Genomic DNA, 18608 nt, shown 5'->3' on the forward strand with positions numbered 1-18608 from the left:
GGTCTGAACGCATTCCGTTACCACGCATGCCTTTACCACACAATTTCGTGGTAATGGCATAACCGGTAAAGGGATGATTGGTAAAGATCACAGCTGAGGCCACCCGCCCTTAGCCTTAAAAGCTACCCGACCTCCCCTAAGCCCTAACAATTACCCAGACACCTCCCTGAGCCCTAAAAACTAATCCAAACCCTCAGCCCTAAAAATGTCCCCACCCCCTGAGCCCTAAAATCCACCTGAGCCTCAAAAACAACTCAAACCCCTGTGAGCCCTAAAACTACCCTGACCCTCGAGAACTAAAAAGTACACCAACACCCCTCTGAGCCCTTAAAACTATCCCGACCACCCCCTGAGCCCTAAAAGCACCCTGAGCCCTAAAAAGTACCCTGACCCGAGCCCTTAAAATTACAATAACCCCATAAGCCATACAAACTATCCCAACCCCTGTGAGCCCTAAAAACTGCCCTGACCTCCCCCCCCTCGAGTCCTAGAAAAGTACCCCAACCCCCCCCAGACCTTAAAACTACCCTGACCCCTCCTGAGCTCTTAAAACCGCCCTGACCTCCCCAAGCCCTAAAAACTACCCTGAGTCCTAAAAACTACCACAACCCCTCATGAGCCCTAAAAGCAAATCCGCCCCCCCAACCTTCAACCCTAAACACTTTTCCCAACCCTTAAAAAGTACCCCCCCCCACACAGCCCCTTTTACCAGTCTGCGTCCTCTCCCAATCCTTCCCTTTCCTGTGCCAGCCCATCTCAGGATCTAGAACGCACACTGTCAATCACGCATATGCGTGGTTAACCTCTTCCATGCTCATGACGAGCTGAGCTCGTCATGAGGCACGGCTGAGCTGCACTCATGACGAGCTGAGCTCGTCATGACCGTTGGAACGTTCGCACGCGGGGATAATTACCCCGCTGTGCTGAACGTTCGAAAAATGGGTGTGGTTGTGACGACCTTCGCTCGTAATGAGTGCAGGTTCACTGTGCCTCATGACGAGCCAAGCTCATCACAAGCACAGCATGGCCGCGCGCTGCCCCTTTCCCCCTGCACAGCGGGGGGAAAATACCCCGCAGCGAAGGGGTTAACCCCTTCAGTGCTGATGACGAGCCCAGGCTCGTCATGCAGCACGGTGCTTGTGTGCTCATGACGAGCCTGGGCTCGTCATGAGCCGTGGAACGCTCACACGCGGGGCTAATTCCCCCGCTGTGCCGAGCGTTCCATTGCGCGGGCGGGTTCATGACGAGCCCAGGCTCGTCATCAGCACAGCGGCGCCGTGCGCGGGCCCCCTCCCCCCCCCCCCCGCACCGCTGGGAAATTAGCCCCGCAGTGAACGGGTTAAGGGGAGCATGGTTCTGCCGTTAGGGAAACGGCACCTGTGGCTCAGCCCACGTTGTTATGACTGTTTCCCATGTTCAGATATCCCTTTAAAGAGTGCAGTCAAATACATAATTGCCATCAATGAAAATGTATTGCAACATTTACATAGCGCTTACTACTCCTATATGTGGCGCTGTCGAATCGCCTGACTACATGAGAAGCATGCTACACCATATAGGGTATGCAGTTGGAAGCCTGTTGTCTTTGTTTGATCCTAGGTAGCAAGTGTTTCTATGTCGCGTTTGATGACTACCACGGTGTATTTATTGCGTAATGGTATGCAGCTCTTAGCAGTGTGTTGGGGATAAAGAGTGCGACACAGATGGGCAGCGTTATGATTTTTAGTATTTTAGTAATTAGCGCCTTAATGCCCTTGGGCTTAGTTTGCGCTGTATAAATCAAATACTTACTTACACACTGGTACCTTTGAACAGCTCTGCAGGTCCCTTTGTGGTGTTTCATAAATTGTCTTGCTTAAATGGTTACTGCATTGGATTGTTGAAAGACTTTTACTGTGATCCTTTATCAGAAACTGTGTGTGAAAAGGCACATGCAAACAACACGTGCGCTAAGCTGATCAACATGGGCTCTGTCACACGCTCGTCCAGTCCTTTCCTGGGTTGCCTGGCTGTCAGTACTGCTCTGCAGGCACACACAGACTTGCATTCGCACATTTACTAACGAGCCAGGCACTGGACTCTGCTATAGATAAAGAGATACACACACTTGCATTCGGAGCGCGGCTGCTCTGCGCTTCCAAACTGGAAGTCCTGGGGGGCGCGCGCACACGTGTACGCCGCGTGATAAACAGTCCAGTGCGTGGCTCTCTGTGAAGAAGCCCTGCTGCGTAGTGGTGGTAGGAAACGCGCGGGCGCGCGCGTACTACGCCAGCGCTGGGCTCTCGTGTACTTCCTGGGTCCTGCGAGGCCTGCTCGCACTGCCCCCCAGGTTTAGGTCTCACTCACCTGTTCGCGCCGGCGGCCTCCCACCAACACCGTGGACTCCGGTCCACGGCACGAAGCGGGCCAAGCAGAGCCACCCCAAGGTCCAAAGCAAAGCACGCCCCCTCCTCTGCATTGGGGGCAATGTAGGGCAAGGGCAGTGCAAGGAGAGGCAAGGTAACACCGGAGGAGTGGACCAACCTGCCGCGGGGGGTGGGGGAGGAAGAGGGCAAGGTACAACCACTGCACGGGATGGGAGGGGTGAATACCACAGAGGGGGAGGGAGGAGAAATGGGAAGCACGCGAAATGGAAAGTGGGAGAGAGAAACTGGAGAAGTCGGAGGAAAGAGGAAGGACTGCCGAGGGAAAGGGGAGAAATTTGAGAAGACCGTATGAACTGGATGGGTGAGGGGGAAACAGGAGAGGGACGAGGAATAATTGTAGAGGAGAAAAGGGGGCGGAGTGAAATAAGAGAATAACAACAGGGCAGGGTGAGAGTGAAATAGGTAAACAGCGGACCAGGGCGGAAGAACCAGGACGTTACAGAGGAAAGCCAAACACAGCAGAAACATATGGACGAAATTTTGAGAGGGGAAGGGAGTCGTAGTACGAAGGATCTGAGAGGAGGGGAGAGAATACTAGATGAAAGAAGGAAAGGGGACTGAGCAGGAGAGGAAGGAGAAAAAAAAACCAAGAAATAGCTTCTATGAGAAGGGCAAGAGAACGAGAGCAGAAGACTGAAAAACTAATATAAAATCACAATTTTGATGACTAGGTTTGATGCTCCCCTATTTGAAATCACTCGGCGACTCAATGGCACCAAAGAAGCCACGCTCCAGCCCCGAGATTTTACTTTCAGATTATCCACCTGATGCATTCTAGTACCTGTAGCATTGATTTTCCTCAAATAAAGCAATTGGATTAAACTAGCAGACTCCAGTGTCCTGTAAAGGAAAGCGCAGAAGTACTGGACCATTAATTGCTTCACCGGTAAACGGTGCTGGAATTGAAAACACTTTACACAGGGCACCAATACATTGGAGTTCAAGGTGGGCAACAAAAAAGGGAGTGGAGTCAGATCCGGCTCTTGCTAAGAGAACGCCCTGGGTGATGAGTTATGCGGCGCCCTTGCTGGTGCTAGTGAATAAAATGAGGCAGCAGGGGGGCCTTTTTTGTGTTCACTGGTCAGTTCTTGGCTGAGCAGTGAATGGTGTCTGAACATAAATATCTCCCTGACCTCTAGCTCACCTTTGCTTAGAAAGAAATGGGGGCTAATGGGGTGTCAAAAACATTAACAAACGAAGGACCACTTTAAACTATCAAATCTGACAGAAAAAAGGGTGGGGAAGGTGGAGGACACAGACAAGACTGGAGCATGGTGAGAGGGGTGATGCGGTTTATACAACCTTAACTCCACGCGCCCCTCAGAATATTTGGACCTTGGGCCTGGGCCCAGTAAGCAAATGTAGCATTTTAAGATATCTTCTGAGGTTAAACCACCTGTGCAAAGAGCTTTGTCTGTCGGGTAAATCTCAGGGAATAATAATGGTAAGATAACTGTGGTGGTTAAAGCACTTGCTGGATAGATCTGTGTTTTGTTTAGTCTCAATTTTGACTCGAAGTAGCTTATAGGCTTAATGTGTCTCCTGCAAAGCGTATAACATGCAGATTACATTTTTATGTTATCTAGATAGGTAAGTGGGTCACTGCCTTTGACACAGAGAGCCTTTTATTACTTGCAGTTCATAAACTGCAATCCTTCTAATATAGCACGGTGCGCTAAGAACCGGTATCAAGACCCAGCATGCAAACTGTAAGATATGGGCTAAAAACCTTGTGGATTTTTCTCAATATGTTATAGGGCTGCTAAAAAGGGGTTCTATGTGTAGTAATAAAGGACAACACCAAGCTCTGTATTACATTTTAAATCATGACTTCATATTTTTCCCAACCACACAATCTTAGCATATAATCCCTAACAGTAAAGACGAAGTGTGACTCCGACACCTTCAAAGCCTCAGTCTTGTGTAACATCCTGTACATTGATTTACACTACACAGTTGTATGATTTATTGTCAATGTACAGTGTGTGCATATGATGTAAAGCACTCTGACACTCTACATGGTATACTGGAATGAGTAGTGCTATAGAAGTATTACATTAAAAAATAGCAAGTGCTGTTTAAATTGTTAATTGTATGAATACTCATACATAAGGATACATCTGACATTCTTACGATGCAAGCATATTTCTTACAAATATGTGTTGCCCAAAGTCAAAAACCTGCCTCCAAATCTCTTTGCCTCCAAAGCTCGTAAGGACTTACGTTTCTGTTAAGAACTTGTGAAATGATAACAAGCTGTGTGCCTGTTTCCCCATTGCATTGGTATCCAGGTGTTAGGCAGCAGATAGCTCCCAGCCAGGATTCTACTCCAACAAAAGGAGGTCTGATGGCCCATTAAATTGCCCTTTGTTTTGGGTCTAAGTTGCACTTTGCTGCTCTGAGCAGACAACATGCCGGTGCTTCTGAATTGTGTCCAGGTGTTGGCAAATGACACCAGGACCAGTTCGGCATATTTCAATTGGCCTGATGTATCCCCAATCTGGCTTAATAATAGCTGCCAGATCGGGGATCTGGCTGGTTCCTACTTCATTCCAACACTGCTGGTGACCCAGAGTTATCTTTTATTCTTACACCTGCCCCCAGTGCTTTAAATGGGCAGAGACTGTCCGGCACTGAGTACCTGCACTTCTTTAATTTTAAAGGGCGTGTACCTGCATTTCTCAGCACTCCTGCAATACATTTAATGGGAGAGCACTTACACTTCTCAGGAGCAAGCAGGTACGCTAAATAGTGAGTACCTGCATTTCTGTATTTACATTTAAAGCACTGCCTATCACCAATCACTGGGAGCCTGGCCTCTTTGTGGCAGGAGCAGAAATGTATTCCTAAAGCAGCTAATCAAGGCTAATCAGTCCACACGACCCCTGCCCTAAGCAGCTGCGCCCACGCTTTACTAGTTCTCAGCAAAGGAACAAATCTGTCGATGATAAGAGATGCAGGGAGGGTGATGGTCATAGGAGAGAGGCTGGGTTAGGGGTACGCTCTCTAACTCTTCCCTAACACTCTCATACTCCGACATTGCTGCAGTCTACCAAACATGAGGAACAACAAGCATTTGTAATGCAATTGGTTTCGCATTTACAAGAATTTTAGCTATTATCATTGTAAATGACAATGCCTTTTATTTGTGTTGTTTTAAAAACAGATAAATAAAAGGCATTGTCATTTACAATGGCAATAGCTTAAAGTCTCGCAAATGCGAGACCTATTGCATTGCACATCTGTTCGGCACCCATTCTATAAAAATAAAATAAAGTGTTAAGAGACAGCTTGTCCTGCCTGCGAAAGCTATTTGAGAAAATAGTGCTCGGATGCTGAAATATAAGCCTACTGAGTAGCAACATTTGTAACAGGAGATGTCGCCATTGCCGGTTACAAAATGAGACAAGGCGGTAGCTATGCCTATTGATCAATGAACAGCCACAGTTTACAGTGACGTAAGCCAATACAAAATGTTGGCGGAGCTTCAAGTCCCTACCTGAATACAGCATGCCTCACAGAGCAGCATGTGCGCTGCCCAGTCTCGACCTAAAAAGGAGGAAGGAAAGCCACATTGGCCAGCCAAAGTGCTAAAACAATATATATTTCAAAGGACACCTTGCCCTACTTGGCTGCTTTTTTCGGTTGGCACATACATGGAGAATAATACAGATACACACAATCTCTGAAGCGTTTATGTTATAGCAACCCCGAATAGAGTAAACACCCCATCTATGGAGAAGATGTGCCCAGCTCCGCTCCATTGAAATAGATTAACATTTAGGAATAGAGTATATGAAACACTATTGTATTTAAAGAGAAACACACATCACAGAATATATCTAACATGTAATGTCTCTTCGGCTGAAGAAGCATGACAGGCTAGAAAGAGCACATATAAATATTTCCTTGTTTGAGAAGATCCAAGAGGATACGATCTATCTTAAGGATGAGATGTAGAGGTGGTTCTGCATAGTCTGTTAATCTCCTCACCAGTGATAACCAGGTATATCTTACTAGTTTCTACCTGACTGCTTTGCCAATCAAGTGGCCAGTCAAGATATCACTGTGACTAAACAATGCCTGCAAAGACTCAGCAGAAGAAATTAGTTATTAATTCTTGCATTGAGTTATCACAGCGGTCTGTAGGGCGGCTTCAAGAGCCTGATATGTGCCTAACCCTTATCCGGCAAGAAAATCAGATTTTAAATTACTAAAAAGTACTTTTTGAAAGTAGGAAGGAGGAAGAAGAAACATCTTTGTCTTCTCAATGGGAACCAGGTGGAGATGCAACAGAAGAGGTTTAACTTCACTGTAAGAACCAATATCAACATGACTATGGTGATTTCTTCATTATTAGACAACAACTTTTGCTGCTTATTTACAGAGATCTAGCAGAAGTAGTGGAGTCAAAAAGAGAAGCCACAGAAGAAATCTCCAGACTAGTTAATCTGACAGGCATCATCTAGAGGATCCATCATTTTACCCATTCAACATGTGATGCAATGTCATTTGGATTTGCCTTTGAAGAACCTATCAAGGCACAGAACCATCTCTGGAAAATGGAGGCAAGGACAATCAATTAATTCCCATTTATGGGGTACATGTATATGACCATATAGTTAGCTGGGGCCATATAGACATTCTTTAAAAAGGCCCTCTCCTGTTTGCTAGCTAAAACAATGTAGACGGATAGGCACCACAGTGCCTCTAGAGGGAAAACAAGGCTCTTATTTTATCCATGTGAATCATGGAAACCTTCCCCTGCATCACTAGGGGTGGGTAGGAAGGCAGCACATGCTAGGAATATGCTATTGAGCTCAGGGGGCTTTAATCTGGAGCGTAAAGTTGTGTTTTTCTCATAAGGCATTGTTAGACGGGCTGCTGTTCACCCTAGCAAGAAACTGACAAGTCTGTTTTTACTGAGCCCTAACAGGCCACTGGCAAGGGTGGGTCCACCACTGACGAAGAGAGTGCAATTACCAAGAAATTTGAAGAATCATGTTTTTACTGCCCCAAGACTGATTCTAAGGCTCCGTGAGGAAGAGCTGAAATCTTGTTTCAGAAATGTGCAGTGATGCTCTAGGCCATTAATACCCAAATTTCTGGGGGATCACAAGTTCAGTGTATGCTGATTTTTACCTCTTGACTAGCGATGGGACAAACTCTTGTTTACTGTCGGAAAATCCATAAATCTGTCCGGATCTTCTTGATGTGAGCCTGAGGCACACAAAATTGTTGATTGTTCTTGAATGAACATCCACAGTAATGAGGTCTGTAGAACTGAGAAGTTTCTACTCCTCTATTTCATTCCCCACATTCAAAATAAATGCTCCCTTCTGGTTAATTTTGTTGACTATTGTGCATATGAAAAACTGTGCTGAACGGTTGTGGCAATGGCTTCTCATGAATGTATTGGCATTTGCCTGTCTTGGGGCAGGGCTGCTGGCTTAGAAAGTATGGTTGCCATTGGATTAACCAGGATTTCCTGCAGGAGGACGAGGAGCATTTGTCCCATAATAGATCTGTTATAACCACCAAAGACTGGTTTGGTTGTTTACCTATGTCAAAGGCAGATTCATTTTTTGCAGACCTGTTGAGTCAGTCAAGCTCCTTTAAAAATTTGGGTCAAAAATTCGGTACATGAATTATGGTTCAGTGGAGTGATTGGTGGGATGCTTTATGCAACCATTTTAAGAAGAGAAACGAGTGTTTGTAAATATAAGGTCTAAAAGACTTTCAATAGACCTTCAAAGTATTTTTCTTGGTTGGGACCACCTTATCACTTAGGTCAATACTCCATTCACCATCATCTTAGTTTTTATATTCTACCAATATATATATATATATATATATACACACACACACACACATACATATATGGAGAAGTGTGGCTCAATGGTTAGAGTGGCAGACCCTGATGCAGAGGTCTGGTCCGGGACCAGGGTTCAATTCCGGCCTCGGCGGGTCTTGGGTTCAATTTCTTCGGACCTGATAATTCTCGCCTCGGTACCTATTCTAATCATGGGTCCCACTCTGCAACTCTGGGCAATAGCTTGCTTAATCTCCACAACGGCCCCAACAGCGCTGGGATGCCTGGCTTCACATTGGGGGTGCCCAGGAGTGGACATTTCACAGGGAAAAGCCAGGAAGGGTTCCACAGCGGTATGCGTTACAGCGCCAGGACACCCTAGTTGGGGTATTAGTGCGCTTTACAAGTACAATTTACAATATAGTGAAAGAGCACTAGGGAGTTTCTGCTAGTGTTCTCAGCACTACACACGAGGCACAGTAGAGATAACAATGATTACATGCCTCTTTCAGAATATTTAACGCTTTTCTGCCGGACTTGGCTACAATCGGGAAGAGATTTCAAGCATCTAGGATGCTCTCTAGGCAGTCCGAGGAGAGCAGGAGTAGAGTAAAAACAGCTTGTTGGTCCAGCTCCTTTGTCCTCACTGAAACTGCTCTTCTCTGGGGCAGAGAGGAGAAAATGATCCAGCCATGGACTACCAGCTGAACTTCTGAGCCCAACCCCATCTTTGGTCTGCCATTCTAGAGGTTGGATCTCTGCACCCTGAATCCAGGTTCAAACCAGAGTTTTTCTGATTCTATCAGCTCTGGTGAATTATGATTCATGCATTTTCTCAGACCTTACAGGTTAAAGGAGAGAGCACATGGGAAAAGCGATGTGTCTTGAAGACGTACCATCTACCTTGCAGCCTTGAGAACACATAAGCTTTTGTGTGAAAATTTAAAATAGTCTATTCCCTAGAGAACTGTGTTTTTAGTGGAAAGAAAGACGTCTGGAAATCAGGTTAGTGTGTGAACTGATAAAATGTGCATCACCGATGTGAATGATAAGGAAATGTATGCTAAAATATGTTGGTGCATGTACTACATAAAAATGTTTCCTTCAACGATTTCAGTGGAAGTTGGGTTAAAGTGACTACAAACTACGAATTAGTCTCAAAAGTACTGGAAGACAAGTTATTTTAAAATCAAGTACTATACAAATGCGTTAACAGTTCGTGAACAATGCATGCTTTTATAACGTGCACTGTGCTGTATTGGTGTTTATTCAAAATAGCGCTATCATGTGTGTTTTCCATTCAAAAGAACGTTCCTTCATGTACTTCAGTTGATTAAAGATACATTTTTGGGTATTGTAGTCTGCACACATCGTCACCTTGATACTCGCTGTCTGCTATGTGTTATGTGAATCATAGTTGATGTGCAAGTAATGTATTGTATTGTATTGTATTGCAATTGCATTTATATAGCGCTTACTATCCCTGACGAGGCGTCGAAGCGCTTTTTCGGCGGGTAGCAGGCTACTCCGGGATCCACAGAGGATTAGTGTTGAATTAGTAAAGTGAAACATCCAGCCTGAACTGGAATTGTATCCTCTTTCACAAGTTACGAGCAGCAATCATAACTTAGCACTACCTAATTCAGGGCACATGCACTATCGAGATGTCCTGCAGCCAGCAGCCCTGCACGCAGTGGTCACTGTGGGTGGCTTCATGTCTGTACCCAAATTAATAGAACTCCCCCACCTCGGCCAGGTACCGTCCAAAACAGTCGGATGCTGTTGTCTGTGAGGACTCCCTGACATTGCCTATATATTGTTCCGTGGGTAGGGGTCAGACCCAACATTAGTCTCCGTGACAACATATAAGCAAAGCAGGACCTCAAACAGTTGTCTAACGTTCTCTCAGAATAGATCTCGTGAACCATTTTACCATCATGAGTATGGCGAGCGTCTGTTCAGTAAAGTTAAATCTGGTCTGAGAGCAGCAGAACCAATGGAAAAAGTATACTTTCTGGGTCATTGACTGGAGCAAGTGAAGGAAAGAGGCCTCGACTCCCTCAGTTTCAGTACAGGGAGCCATATTTTGTACATGAGTGGTTCGGTAGTTAACAACAGTACTTGCCTAAGAAATTAACAAGGTAATGATCAGGCAAGTGATTATCGTAAGTGCAGCAGGTGCACTGATATTAGGGCTCAGAGGTGTGGGTTCATTCCAATTACAACAACATTATTACCTACCCCAGAGGCAGGCAGACTCGTTTGCCTTCTTGCATTAGAGCCCATGACGCCCTTGCTATGCCACTGGTAATGACTCTTTAGAGTGGGGGTTAACCGCCTCAGCAGCAGGATCCAGGCTCTCTACGAGATTGAAGGCCTGTTCTAGTGGTCTAGTTCTTCAAAGGCCTACAGTTATCACATAGATGAGTGCCTGCACTGAGCTGGACACTGAGCAAAGTCTCTGGCGTGGCTACAAATAGGGAATTGGCAGGAGAGATAACACAGAGGTCCTTCTCTGCTGTTGGTATATAAGCAAGTATCTATAGAGAGGGTTCTGTGTTTTTTCTATAAATCTTTCCACATTATGCATGTCTCTGCCCCTGCCAGGAAGACTATTAGAAGAACTGGCCTTTAAGTAATTATCAGAATGGCCCAGTAGACCGGAGACTCTGTGATTCTGGGCACCTTCCATGCAAATTTAGTTAACTAGAATCAGTGTCCCTAATTCTAGCTCCTTCCTTTTGAGCACTGCAGGTCACCGGAGCGTGTGCTGACTTTCAACCGTTGTGGAGCAACTGGAGCTGGCAAGCAGGTGGTGTGGGACAACAATCACTTCTATGGCGAGCAGAGGTCCAAGTGGGAAGTAGGCCACTTTGGACACTGGGTGTGCATTATGATCAGTCTGAAGAACTGTGCCCACTGACAGGCCTCTTTGGAGGCTATTGGCGGCCAACCCTGGAGCATATTGAAAGGCATTTGCAAGGACAATAGACGGGCCCCTCTGGTGGCTGTTTCAGTTTTTACCCTTTATTTCCCTGGTATTACCACAAATATTGCCTGCAGCAAGCTCAAATCCATGCAGTCTATCATAGCTTGCAAACCACTTATACAACTTGTCGTCACAGGTCGATTTGCAGATGCGGGCCACTATTTTAGCTATCTGGTTTGCAAATTGGGAGGACTTGGTGTCACGAGCTTATTTTTTGCCCCAGTCCGACGATTGGCTTCTGTGATACCTATGGACAGATTACTTTGATGGATGTTGGCAGGACTCCTACAAGGTTATTGATAGAACTCTACAGACTTCTCCAGCCGTGATGCTACCATGGAGCAGGGATGTCTCCGGCTCACTACAAGGAAGCGTTATACACGCCTTTGTCTTGCAGGATTCCAGACTGAGGAACAGAAGTCTGCCTGTTTTGGCTTTAGTACATTCGCCAAGGAAGCATCTCGCCTACTCCTCCTCCTTTTCATTTTTCTACGCCTTTAATTCAGATCTGCTTGTTCACCCCATTCCCAAACTCTGCCAGTAGAAGGTAAGTGACCAGCGTATTACTGGGTAGCAAAGTACCATAACCACGATCGAAGAAAAAGGGTTCAAGGACCGAAGTTGGATAGTAAAAGATAGCCACAAGGTTCCTCCCACTCTTGAGACCCAATGTCACTGCAGCTGCTGCACTATTGATAGCTACGCCCCTGCCAGAGAAACTTTAAAATGTAGTAAAGATTGAGATTCGAAAACTAACTAACTCCTCCTTTTTGCGCGCATCCCAACAATATTGAGAATTGAAATAGGTCAGTAGAGAGGTCTTTTTTAATGGAACCACTCCACTTTTAGATTCTCGGGTATTTAAGGCACGGAGGTACAGGTAAAAATGACATACTAATAAATGCGTCATACTCACCAGCTGAGGCGGGGAGCGGCAACGCGCACTCTCCGTGACAGCTACGCAGACATCCTTGGCAGGTAGAGAGCGTCAGGTGCAGACCCGACGATTCCCACAGGTGACGCTCTATCACACCTCTGGATAACGAGACGGCTGGACAAAGTCCAACATGTGAGCCCCCGCCTATGGGAGCGGGTTATCCGACGTCCCCAGTGAGGGCCACGTGCCTCCGTCACAGACCAGCTGACAATGTGCCTTTCACCGTCCCCCAGCTCTGACCTTTATCTCAAGCTTTTTTTAATTAAAGAAAGAAGAGTGGAGGATCCGGCTCAGCAGCCACTCCCAGAAGAAACTCGCCTTGGCAGCGATGGGTACACGATGAAGACTCGGATGTCGCAAATGTGCCCAGGGCAGAAAGGCAGCATTCCAAGGCGCAAGGCGCACCCGAACTTCTAGCCTGTGCAACCACACCCATCGGCCTGGAGGTAACAACAGCTCAGCCCTAGCAATGTCCAGTGAGCTCGTAATGCTAACATACAGCTCTGCAAATACACCTCAGCAGGAACCCGCTGCTCCCACGTACCTAGAGAGACCCTCACAAACAGCTCTGCCAATGCGCCCCTGAGTACTGGGTAGAATACACATCAAAACTAACGTAACTCTATGAGGCAAAATGTACAATTATTCGTCTACAATAATACATGAATTATTATCGGACTAATGTCATAATTTATCAACACCTACTTCGATTTATAAATCCATCCAAACACTTCCTGAATGTTGCTATACACAAACTTTTTATTTGTAAATGCTCCTATTACATTAAATTGCACAACCTTAACCATGACACACTGTCCTCATATATATAAGTTATAACCATGCACTCCTCTTGAGTAAGAGTCCATGCGTTTCGGCCGGTCGATTCCCGGCTTCTTCAGGACTATACAAGGGAGTGTGGCCCACTTACTATGTCTCCAGGGATACTGGCCTAATCACATTAAATGTTCAGTAAGTGAATATTAGGCAACGGGTAAAGTTTACAGAAAGTGGATTACCTCATGACAGACCCAATTCGGAATGATGTTTTGGGCCGTCTATGTATTGTTTTATTGATATATATATGAGGACAGTGTGTCTTGAATTTAAGGTTATGTAATTATATTTAATAGAAGCATTAACAAATAAAAGATTGATGTAAAGCAACATTCAGGAAGTGTTTGGATGGATTTATAAGTCGATGTAAGTGTTAATAAATGATTTCATGAATCTTATAATTCATGTATTATTGTAGACAAATAATTGTACATTTTTCCCTCTAGAGTTGTTATATTTGTTTTTGTGTGTGAGTGCTGAGTTGCAGCCACCCCATTACTCTTCCATAAACCAGTCTTCAGTTTCTTTCAGTCGGGTGTCTGTTGCTAATATCGTCAATTTTACTTTAGGAGACAAAACTAGTTAGTGAAAACTGGTGCCTTCATGGATGTGAAGCGATGATATTATGGAAATTGTTCTTTGGGTTCCTACAAGAAGACCTTTATATTGCATATGATTGTAAGCGTGAAGTAGATTTCATGCTTTGAACTTGCCTTTCAGGTACCTTTATAAATGAGGATTGTCCTATGGATTGGTTTGATAGTCAGCATGTTATGAGCAGCACAGCAATTCCATGCATTCCCATATTTTCCTTTTCAAGTGTGATGATGCACTTTCTTCTGCAGATAGATCCCTGATTGCAGAGGTGGACTGGTGTTTCAGCAGTTTGGCTCTACCAGATAGGCCAGCTCGAAAGGGCCAGTGTGTGGGCTGGTATATTTTGTCCGGTCACTGCCCACAGTAACAAAAAAAACTAGCATTGGCAACGCAAATTGGTCGCGCCTTTGGGACATATTGGCTTTGTCAATGTATTTTTTTGGGCTGGGACTTATTGGCTTTGTCATTTTGTTTTATAGCTTTGCTGTACGGCAGCCAAATGGTATGCTCAATAGCTAAATAAAAACAAAAAAAGCCTATCCCGTCATTTTGTAGACGCAAACTCCACACGTGTGAGCCTACAAAATGACAAACCCATTTTTTACTTTTTATTTGCCATTCCAAATTTGATTATCAAATAAAAACTAAAAACACACAAAATCATTTTTGGGGAAAGTGTGGTAGGGGAATCAACACGTGGGGGGTGCGGAAGCAACAAATGAGGCACAATTGGGGTGGGCGCAGAAGGAACTCCAGGGTACACGGGGTTACAGAAGCAACATGGAGGGTTAGTGTGGGGGAAACAACGAGAGGATGAAGAGGGGAGCAAATGGGTGAGGTGGGAGAATTGTGGAGTGCAGTGGGAGGGTGACAAAAGCAAACAGGTGAGAGAGAGCATTTGCAGCTGGGAGGGGGTAGAAGCACATGGGATAGAAAGTAACGAAGGTGGGGAGCACGCAAGGGCAAGAACATCACAGAAGTGGCCAGGGCGAAGCACAAGGGAGAGAGAGCGAAGCGTGGAGAGCAGAAGAGAGGCACACTAGGGAGATAGCTGAAAAACATATGCACTCTCTTGTAGTGTTTTAACAAAACGAAAAAACTTGCTCCTGAAAAAGTGAGTATTGTAAGGACACAGTAATCTGTCAATGCTCCAGCAGAGGGACAAACACAAGAGGAGAAAGGGAAGCCCACATACACTAAAGAATAAGAAGCACAAAAATGAGAGTGGTTTTGAAGCCAACCAAAAGTAAGGAATGGGCAGGGTGTAACCCCACTGTAAGCTAACAATATGTCTTGCAACAGACCCAGCGAGCACTGTCTAGTAGGAGAGTGTAAGAAATTGGAATATTGTTCGAGACTGATCACTACCCACCTTAAGGAATAATCACAATCATTGTCAGGATGAACTGCCTTAGTCACTAAATGAACCTGACCTCAGTCCCCTGATAGCTATGGCATAAAGCCGACAGGTAGTAAAGTCGAAATGCAAGTCACTAATAATCCCATACTGAATTAGAATATTAAAGTAGAGTCAAATTTAATAAGCAAAATGACACCAAAATGACAAAAAAAACAATAAGGGGATCTGGAGATATGATTTAAAAAAGTTTTAAGTAGGGGAGGAGCCTAGCCTGCAACCGCGATGGCCGCTTAGGCTCTCGGCTCCGCCGACCTTCTCACTTTCCTTCTGCATCCTGCAATTTATCCTGCACTTGAGCCGAGTTTTTGGGACGGGGATGTGACTCTGATCCCATTGGTGTGTTCCCCGGCTTGTTTCCAGCGGCAGCGGTGGTGAAACGTCCTCGCTTCTTCCCCGGCCCTTAATGCCTGCGAGACCGGGTCTTTGTGCGTGAGGGACGGCCAGCCCCTACCACAACAACAGCGGCCATCGAAGACGGGGAGGAGTCGGCCGGCCGGAGAGAGGTTACCGCTCTGCGCTTCCCGCTGCAGCACTCCAGCCTACCCTGCGATTCTGTACGCCTGAGAGGCACCGCAGTTGTGGGGAATTACATTGTATCTCTTCCCCGCCCTTGGACTGCCCGGACAGTTCTTTCATCTTTCCCTGCGCTGTGGTGGGAGCCATTTTGTGCATCGCGTACTCGGCGCTTGGCACTGAAGGCTCTGGACCGCGACTGAGGGTCCAGGTGATTGCCGAGACCGCATCAACACTGCGGGTGGTGACGGTATGGAGTCTGCTGCCCCTGTGCTTCCGGCCCGATTGTATCTCGGAGAGTGTCGGCGGGGTGATCAGCTGGACGCATGGGATGATGACGGTCAGCCTCGAGAGCTACTACCTGCCAGTGAGCCTCGAGTGAGGAGGAATGATGAATCCTTTCTTTTTGGGGCACTGCCGGGGATCAGCGATATTTTGGGCGCTTTAGGTGCTTTGCGGGCTGCCCTGAATAGTAGTGCCCAGGACCTGGGGAGCCGGCTGGACGCTATCGCTCCTGATGTGCCCTCGGCTGGCCGTGATTGCTCTCGAGTGCGGGACACTGCGCCACACCCTGCATCCGACCGCAGTGAACTGCCTACCCAGGTATACACGGAGGCGTTGGAGGACCAAGATCTCGAGACTGCCATGGTGCTGACCGCAATGGTCGGGAAGAGGTCCGGTGTTCGTGGACTCGTGCAGTGGTTGGGGAATCGTCTCCGGACGCCATGTCCGGCAACTCATTTGTGGTCTGATAGCGTGACTCCCCCTCTTTTCTTGGATCTGATACTACCGGACTGGCCCGCCGGCTTTGGGGGATTACTGCTGTGCGTTGATCCTTTTTACATCGTCATTAAACACACATCATTGGTCTGGTCAGACTTTGGTGGACAGCTTCCTATTCTGTTATGGCCATCCCGTTCGCCTATTCCATCTAAGATGGCGGCTGGACAGCTGGACTCCGTCTATGCACTTGATCGCATGGGGCAAGGTTGAGGATGTTTTCTTGATTGCTGTTGCTCGCATGGCTGAGACTATGAGGGACAGGCGGGACACTGACTGATTTGAATTTTGTTTTTTCATCGGTTTGAGGGTCGGAGGGTGGGCGGCTGGGAGCCCGCATACTAATTGTCTTCCTCCTCCATCTTCTCTTTTCTCTTCACTTCTTCTCTAACTATATTTCGGGTCTCCTATTAGGGCGACGGGCACACTGCTGGGGGGATAGGCCATGGCCTTCTGCAGGGGTGCGGGGTGGGGGGTTGGGGGTTGGTTTCTGTGTATCTTCTTGTTTTCTCTTTGGTTCTATGGCCCGTTTCTTTGCTTTTTCTGTCTTATTTTTCGGGAATTCTATGGCGTACTCAGTTCTTGCGGGGTGGGGCGATGGTTTGCTCTGTATAGAGACTGCGCTGATGGCTGCCCAGTATTGCTTATTTTGTCCCCTACTCCCACTTTAATTGTCCAGTTGGTCGCTTTTGCACGATTTGACAACCAGCTGTAGACTCTGAAAAGATTGCTTGCTATCGATCCTGTGTTCACTAGAATCCCAAAAGAAAAAAGAAACCTCATCCATCCTGGTATCGTTTTCGATACGGACATTATCCTGAGCTACAATGGGGCAATTGGGGGACGTAATGCTGCATGTTTATGATCTTAGTGCTCTGCTTGCCCATGATTGTATTACTACATGTACAATAAAGGTTTACCAAAAATTAAAAAAAAAAAAAAGGTTTAAGTAGAAATAGTGCCTAGAAGCATGAATTGCCAATGATAGTCAATGGTGGTGGTAGACCGAGACCTAGGTACAATTTGAGCCTAACTGTGATGGAGCGAAGGTCAGATACACCAACCAGGTTCATCCTGTTAAAAATTTTACCATGTTACTTTAGTCGGTTACGTTCCAATCTAACACAGGAGCACACTTCAAAAGACCTTCAGGACCCCAGGGGAGGCACTTGGAGACTCACAGGGTGTGAAGCAAAAGCCAACAGCAGAGTTCAGTCCGGGTCCAGTTGCCACTGGTCAGTTGCAGGGAAGGCTTCCTGTAGCTTGAACAGAACAGCCATATGACCCTTGGAGTCCACTTTTTTCTCCTGAGTACAAAAGGGCGCCAGTCCAGTTCTTCAGGGCTCATTTTGAGTCACAGACAACAGGTACAGTTCTCTTCTGTTCTTTCTCAGGTCCAGAAGTGTTCTGAAATGGGTACCTGGAGATGGCATATTTATGCCTGGCATAAGCTAGTGGGTGAGAGAAAGAGAGAGATTGTGTGTGTGTGTTACTATGGTAATCCTAGCATCCTCATACCTCTAACAGAACACCCTATTTGAAGCAGTGACGGTACCTGTTAGATCTGGGGGTCTCTAGTTGGCAATGGTTATCACCTTTGTGCAAATAGGCACCCTTACTTCTAAGTCAGGATAAGGGGATTACACTCCTTAATAACCCCTGCTCACCCCCTTGGTAGCTTGGCACGAGCAGACAGGCTTATCTCAGAGGCAGTGTGTTAAGCATTTGTGAATATATACAGTAATTCAGTGATAACACTACAGATGGACACAACACATGTTTTATAAAAAAAAAGTATTCTTTATATAGACTTAAACACAAGACCACAAACGACAAAAACCACAATACTACACTTAAGATTACTTAAAAGATGATTAAAGTCTCTTAATTCAAGTTGTTGGAAAATGCAACAAAGTTCTCAACAAAGTACCTGGATGCGTAACGCAAAGTAAACAAAAGGCTCGCAAAATGGGAGATGCGTCGGTTTCGTCACCCGGGGGAACGGTTGTGTCCTTCCTCAGTGCTTGCGCAGAGTAGAGGACTCGTCCTGAGTCTTACCGGTGCGGAGGTGATGCGTAGATTCTCAGCCTGCGGGCCCGTTGGGGTGCGCAAGATGGTGCCTTGATGCGATGCAATGATCCGGTTGCGATGCGAGAGGATGGCGCCCTTGATACGGCGATGCGATGATGATGCGATGATGCCCTGGCAGCCTTGTGACGACTCTGTACTTTGGAGCCGCAACAGGCCCTGAGACGCGCTTCTCCGGTGATGCGGCAGCAGGCAGCTTCGATGAACACACG

The 18608-nt window shown here is 46.4% G+C and overlaps 1 protein-coding gene across 2 annotated transcripts in view; it reads right to left on the bottom strand.

Moving 5' to 3' along the window:
- SIGIRR (single Ig and TIR domain containing) overlaps positions 1–12262 on the bottom strand; it is a 169544-nt gene extending 157282 nt beyond the window's left edge. The window contains exon 1 of one of the 2 annotated variants that reach the window (XM_086957702.1): positions 12144–12262. Coding sequence is in view for 1 of the 2 variants with exons in the window: in XM_086957701.1 (XP_086813827.1) it covers positions 2347–2458 (112 nt within the window). In the remaining variant the exon portion in view is untranslated. Of the gene's footprint in view, positions 1–2346; positions 2591–12143 lie in introns of those variants that run through there. The other variant, XM_086957701.1, reaches the window with a different exon arrangement.
- Between the last annotated feature and the right edge of the window lie 6346 nt (positions 12263–18608).

Source organism: Lissotriton vulgaris, chromosome 2_1 (assembly GCF_964263255.1).
Source record: "Lissotriton vulgaris chromosome 2_1, aLisVul1.2, whole genome shotgun sequence".
In the NCBI taxonomy this organism is placed as follows: Eukaryota; Metazoa; Chordata; class Amphibia; order Caudata; family Salamandridae; genus Lissotriton; species Lissotriton vulgaris.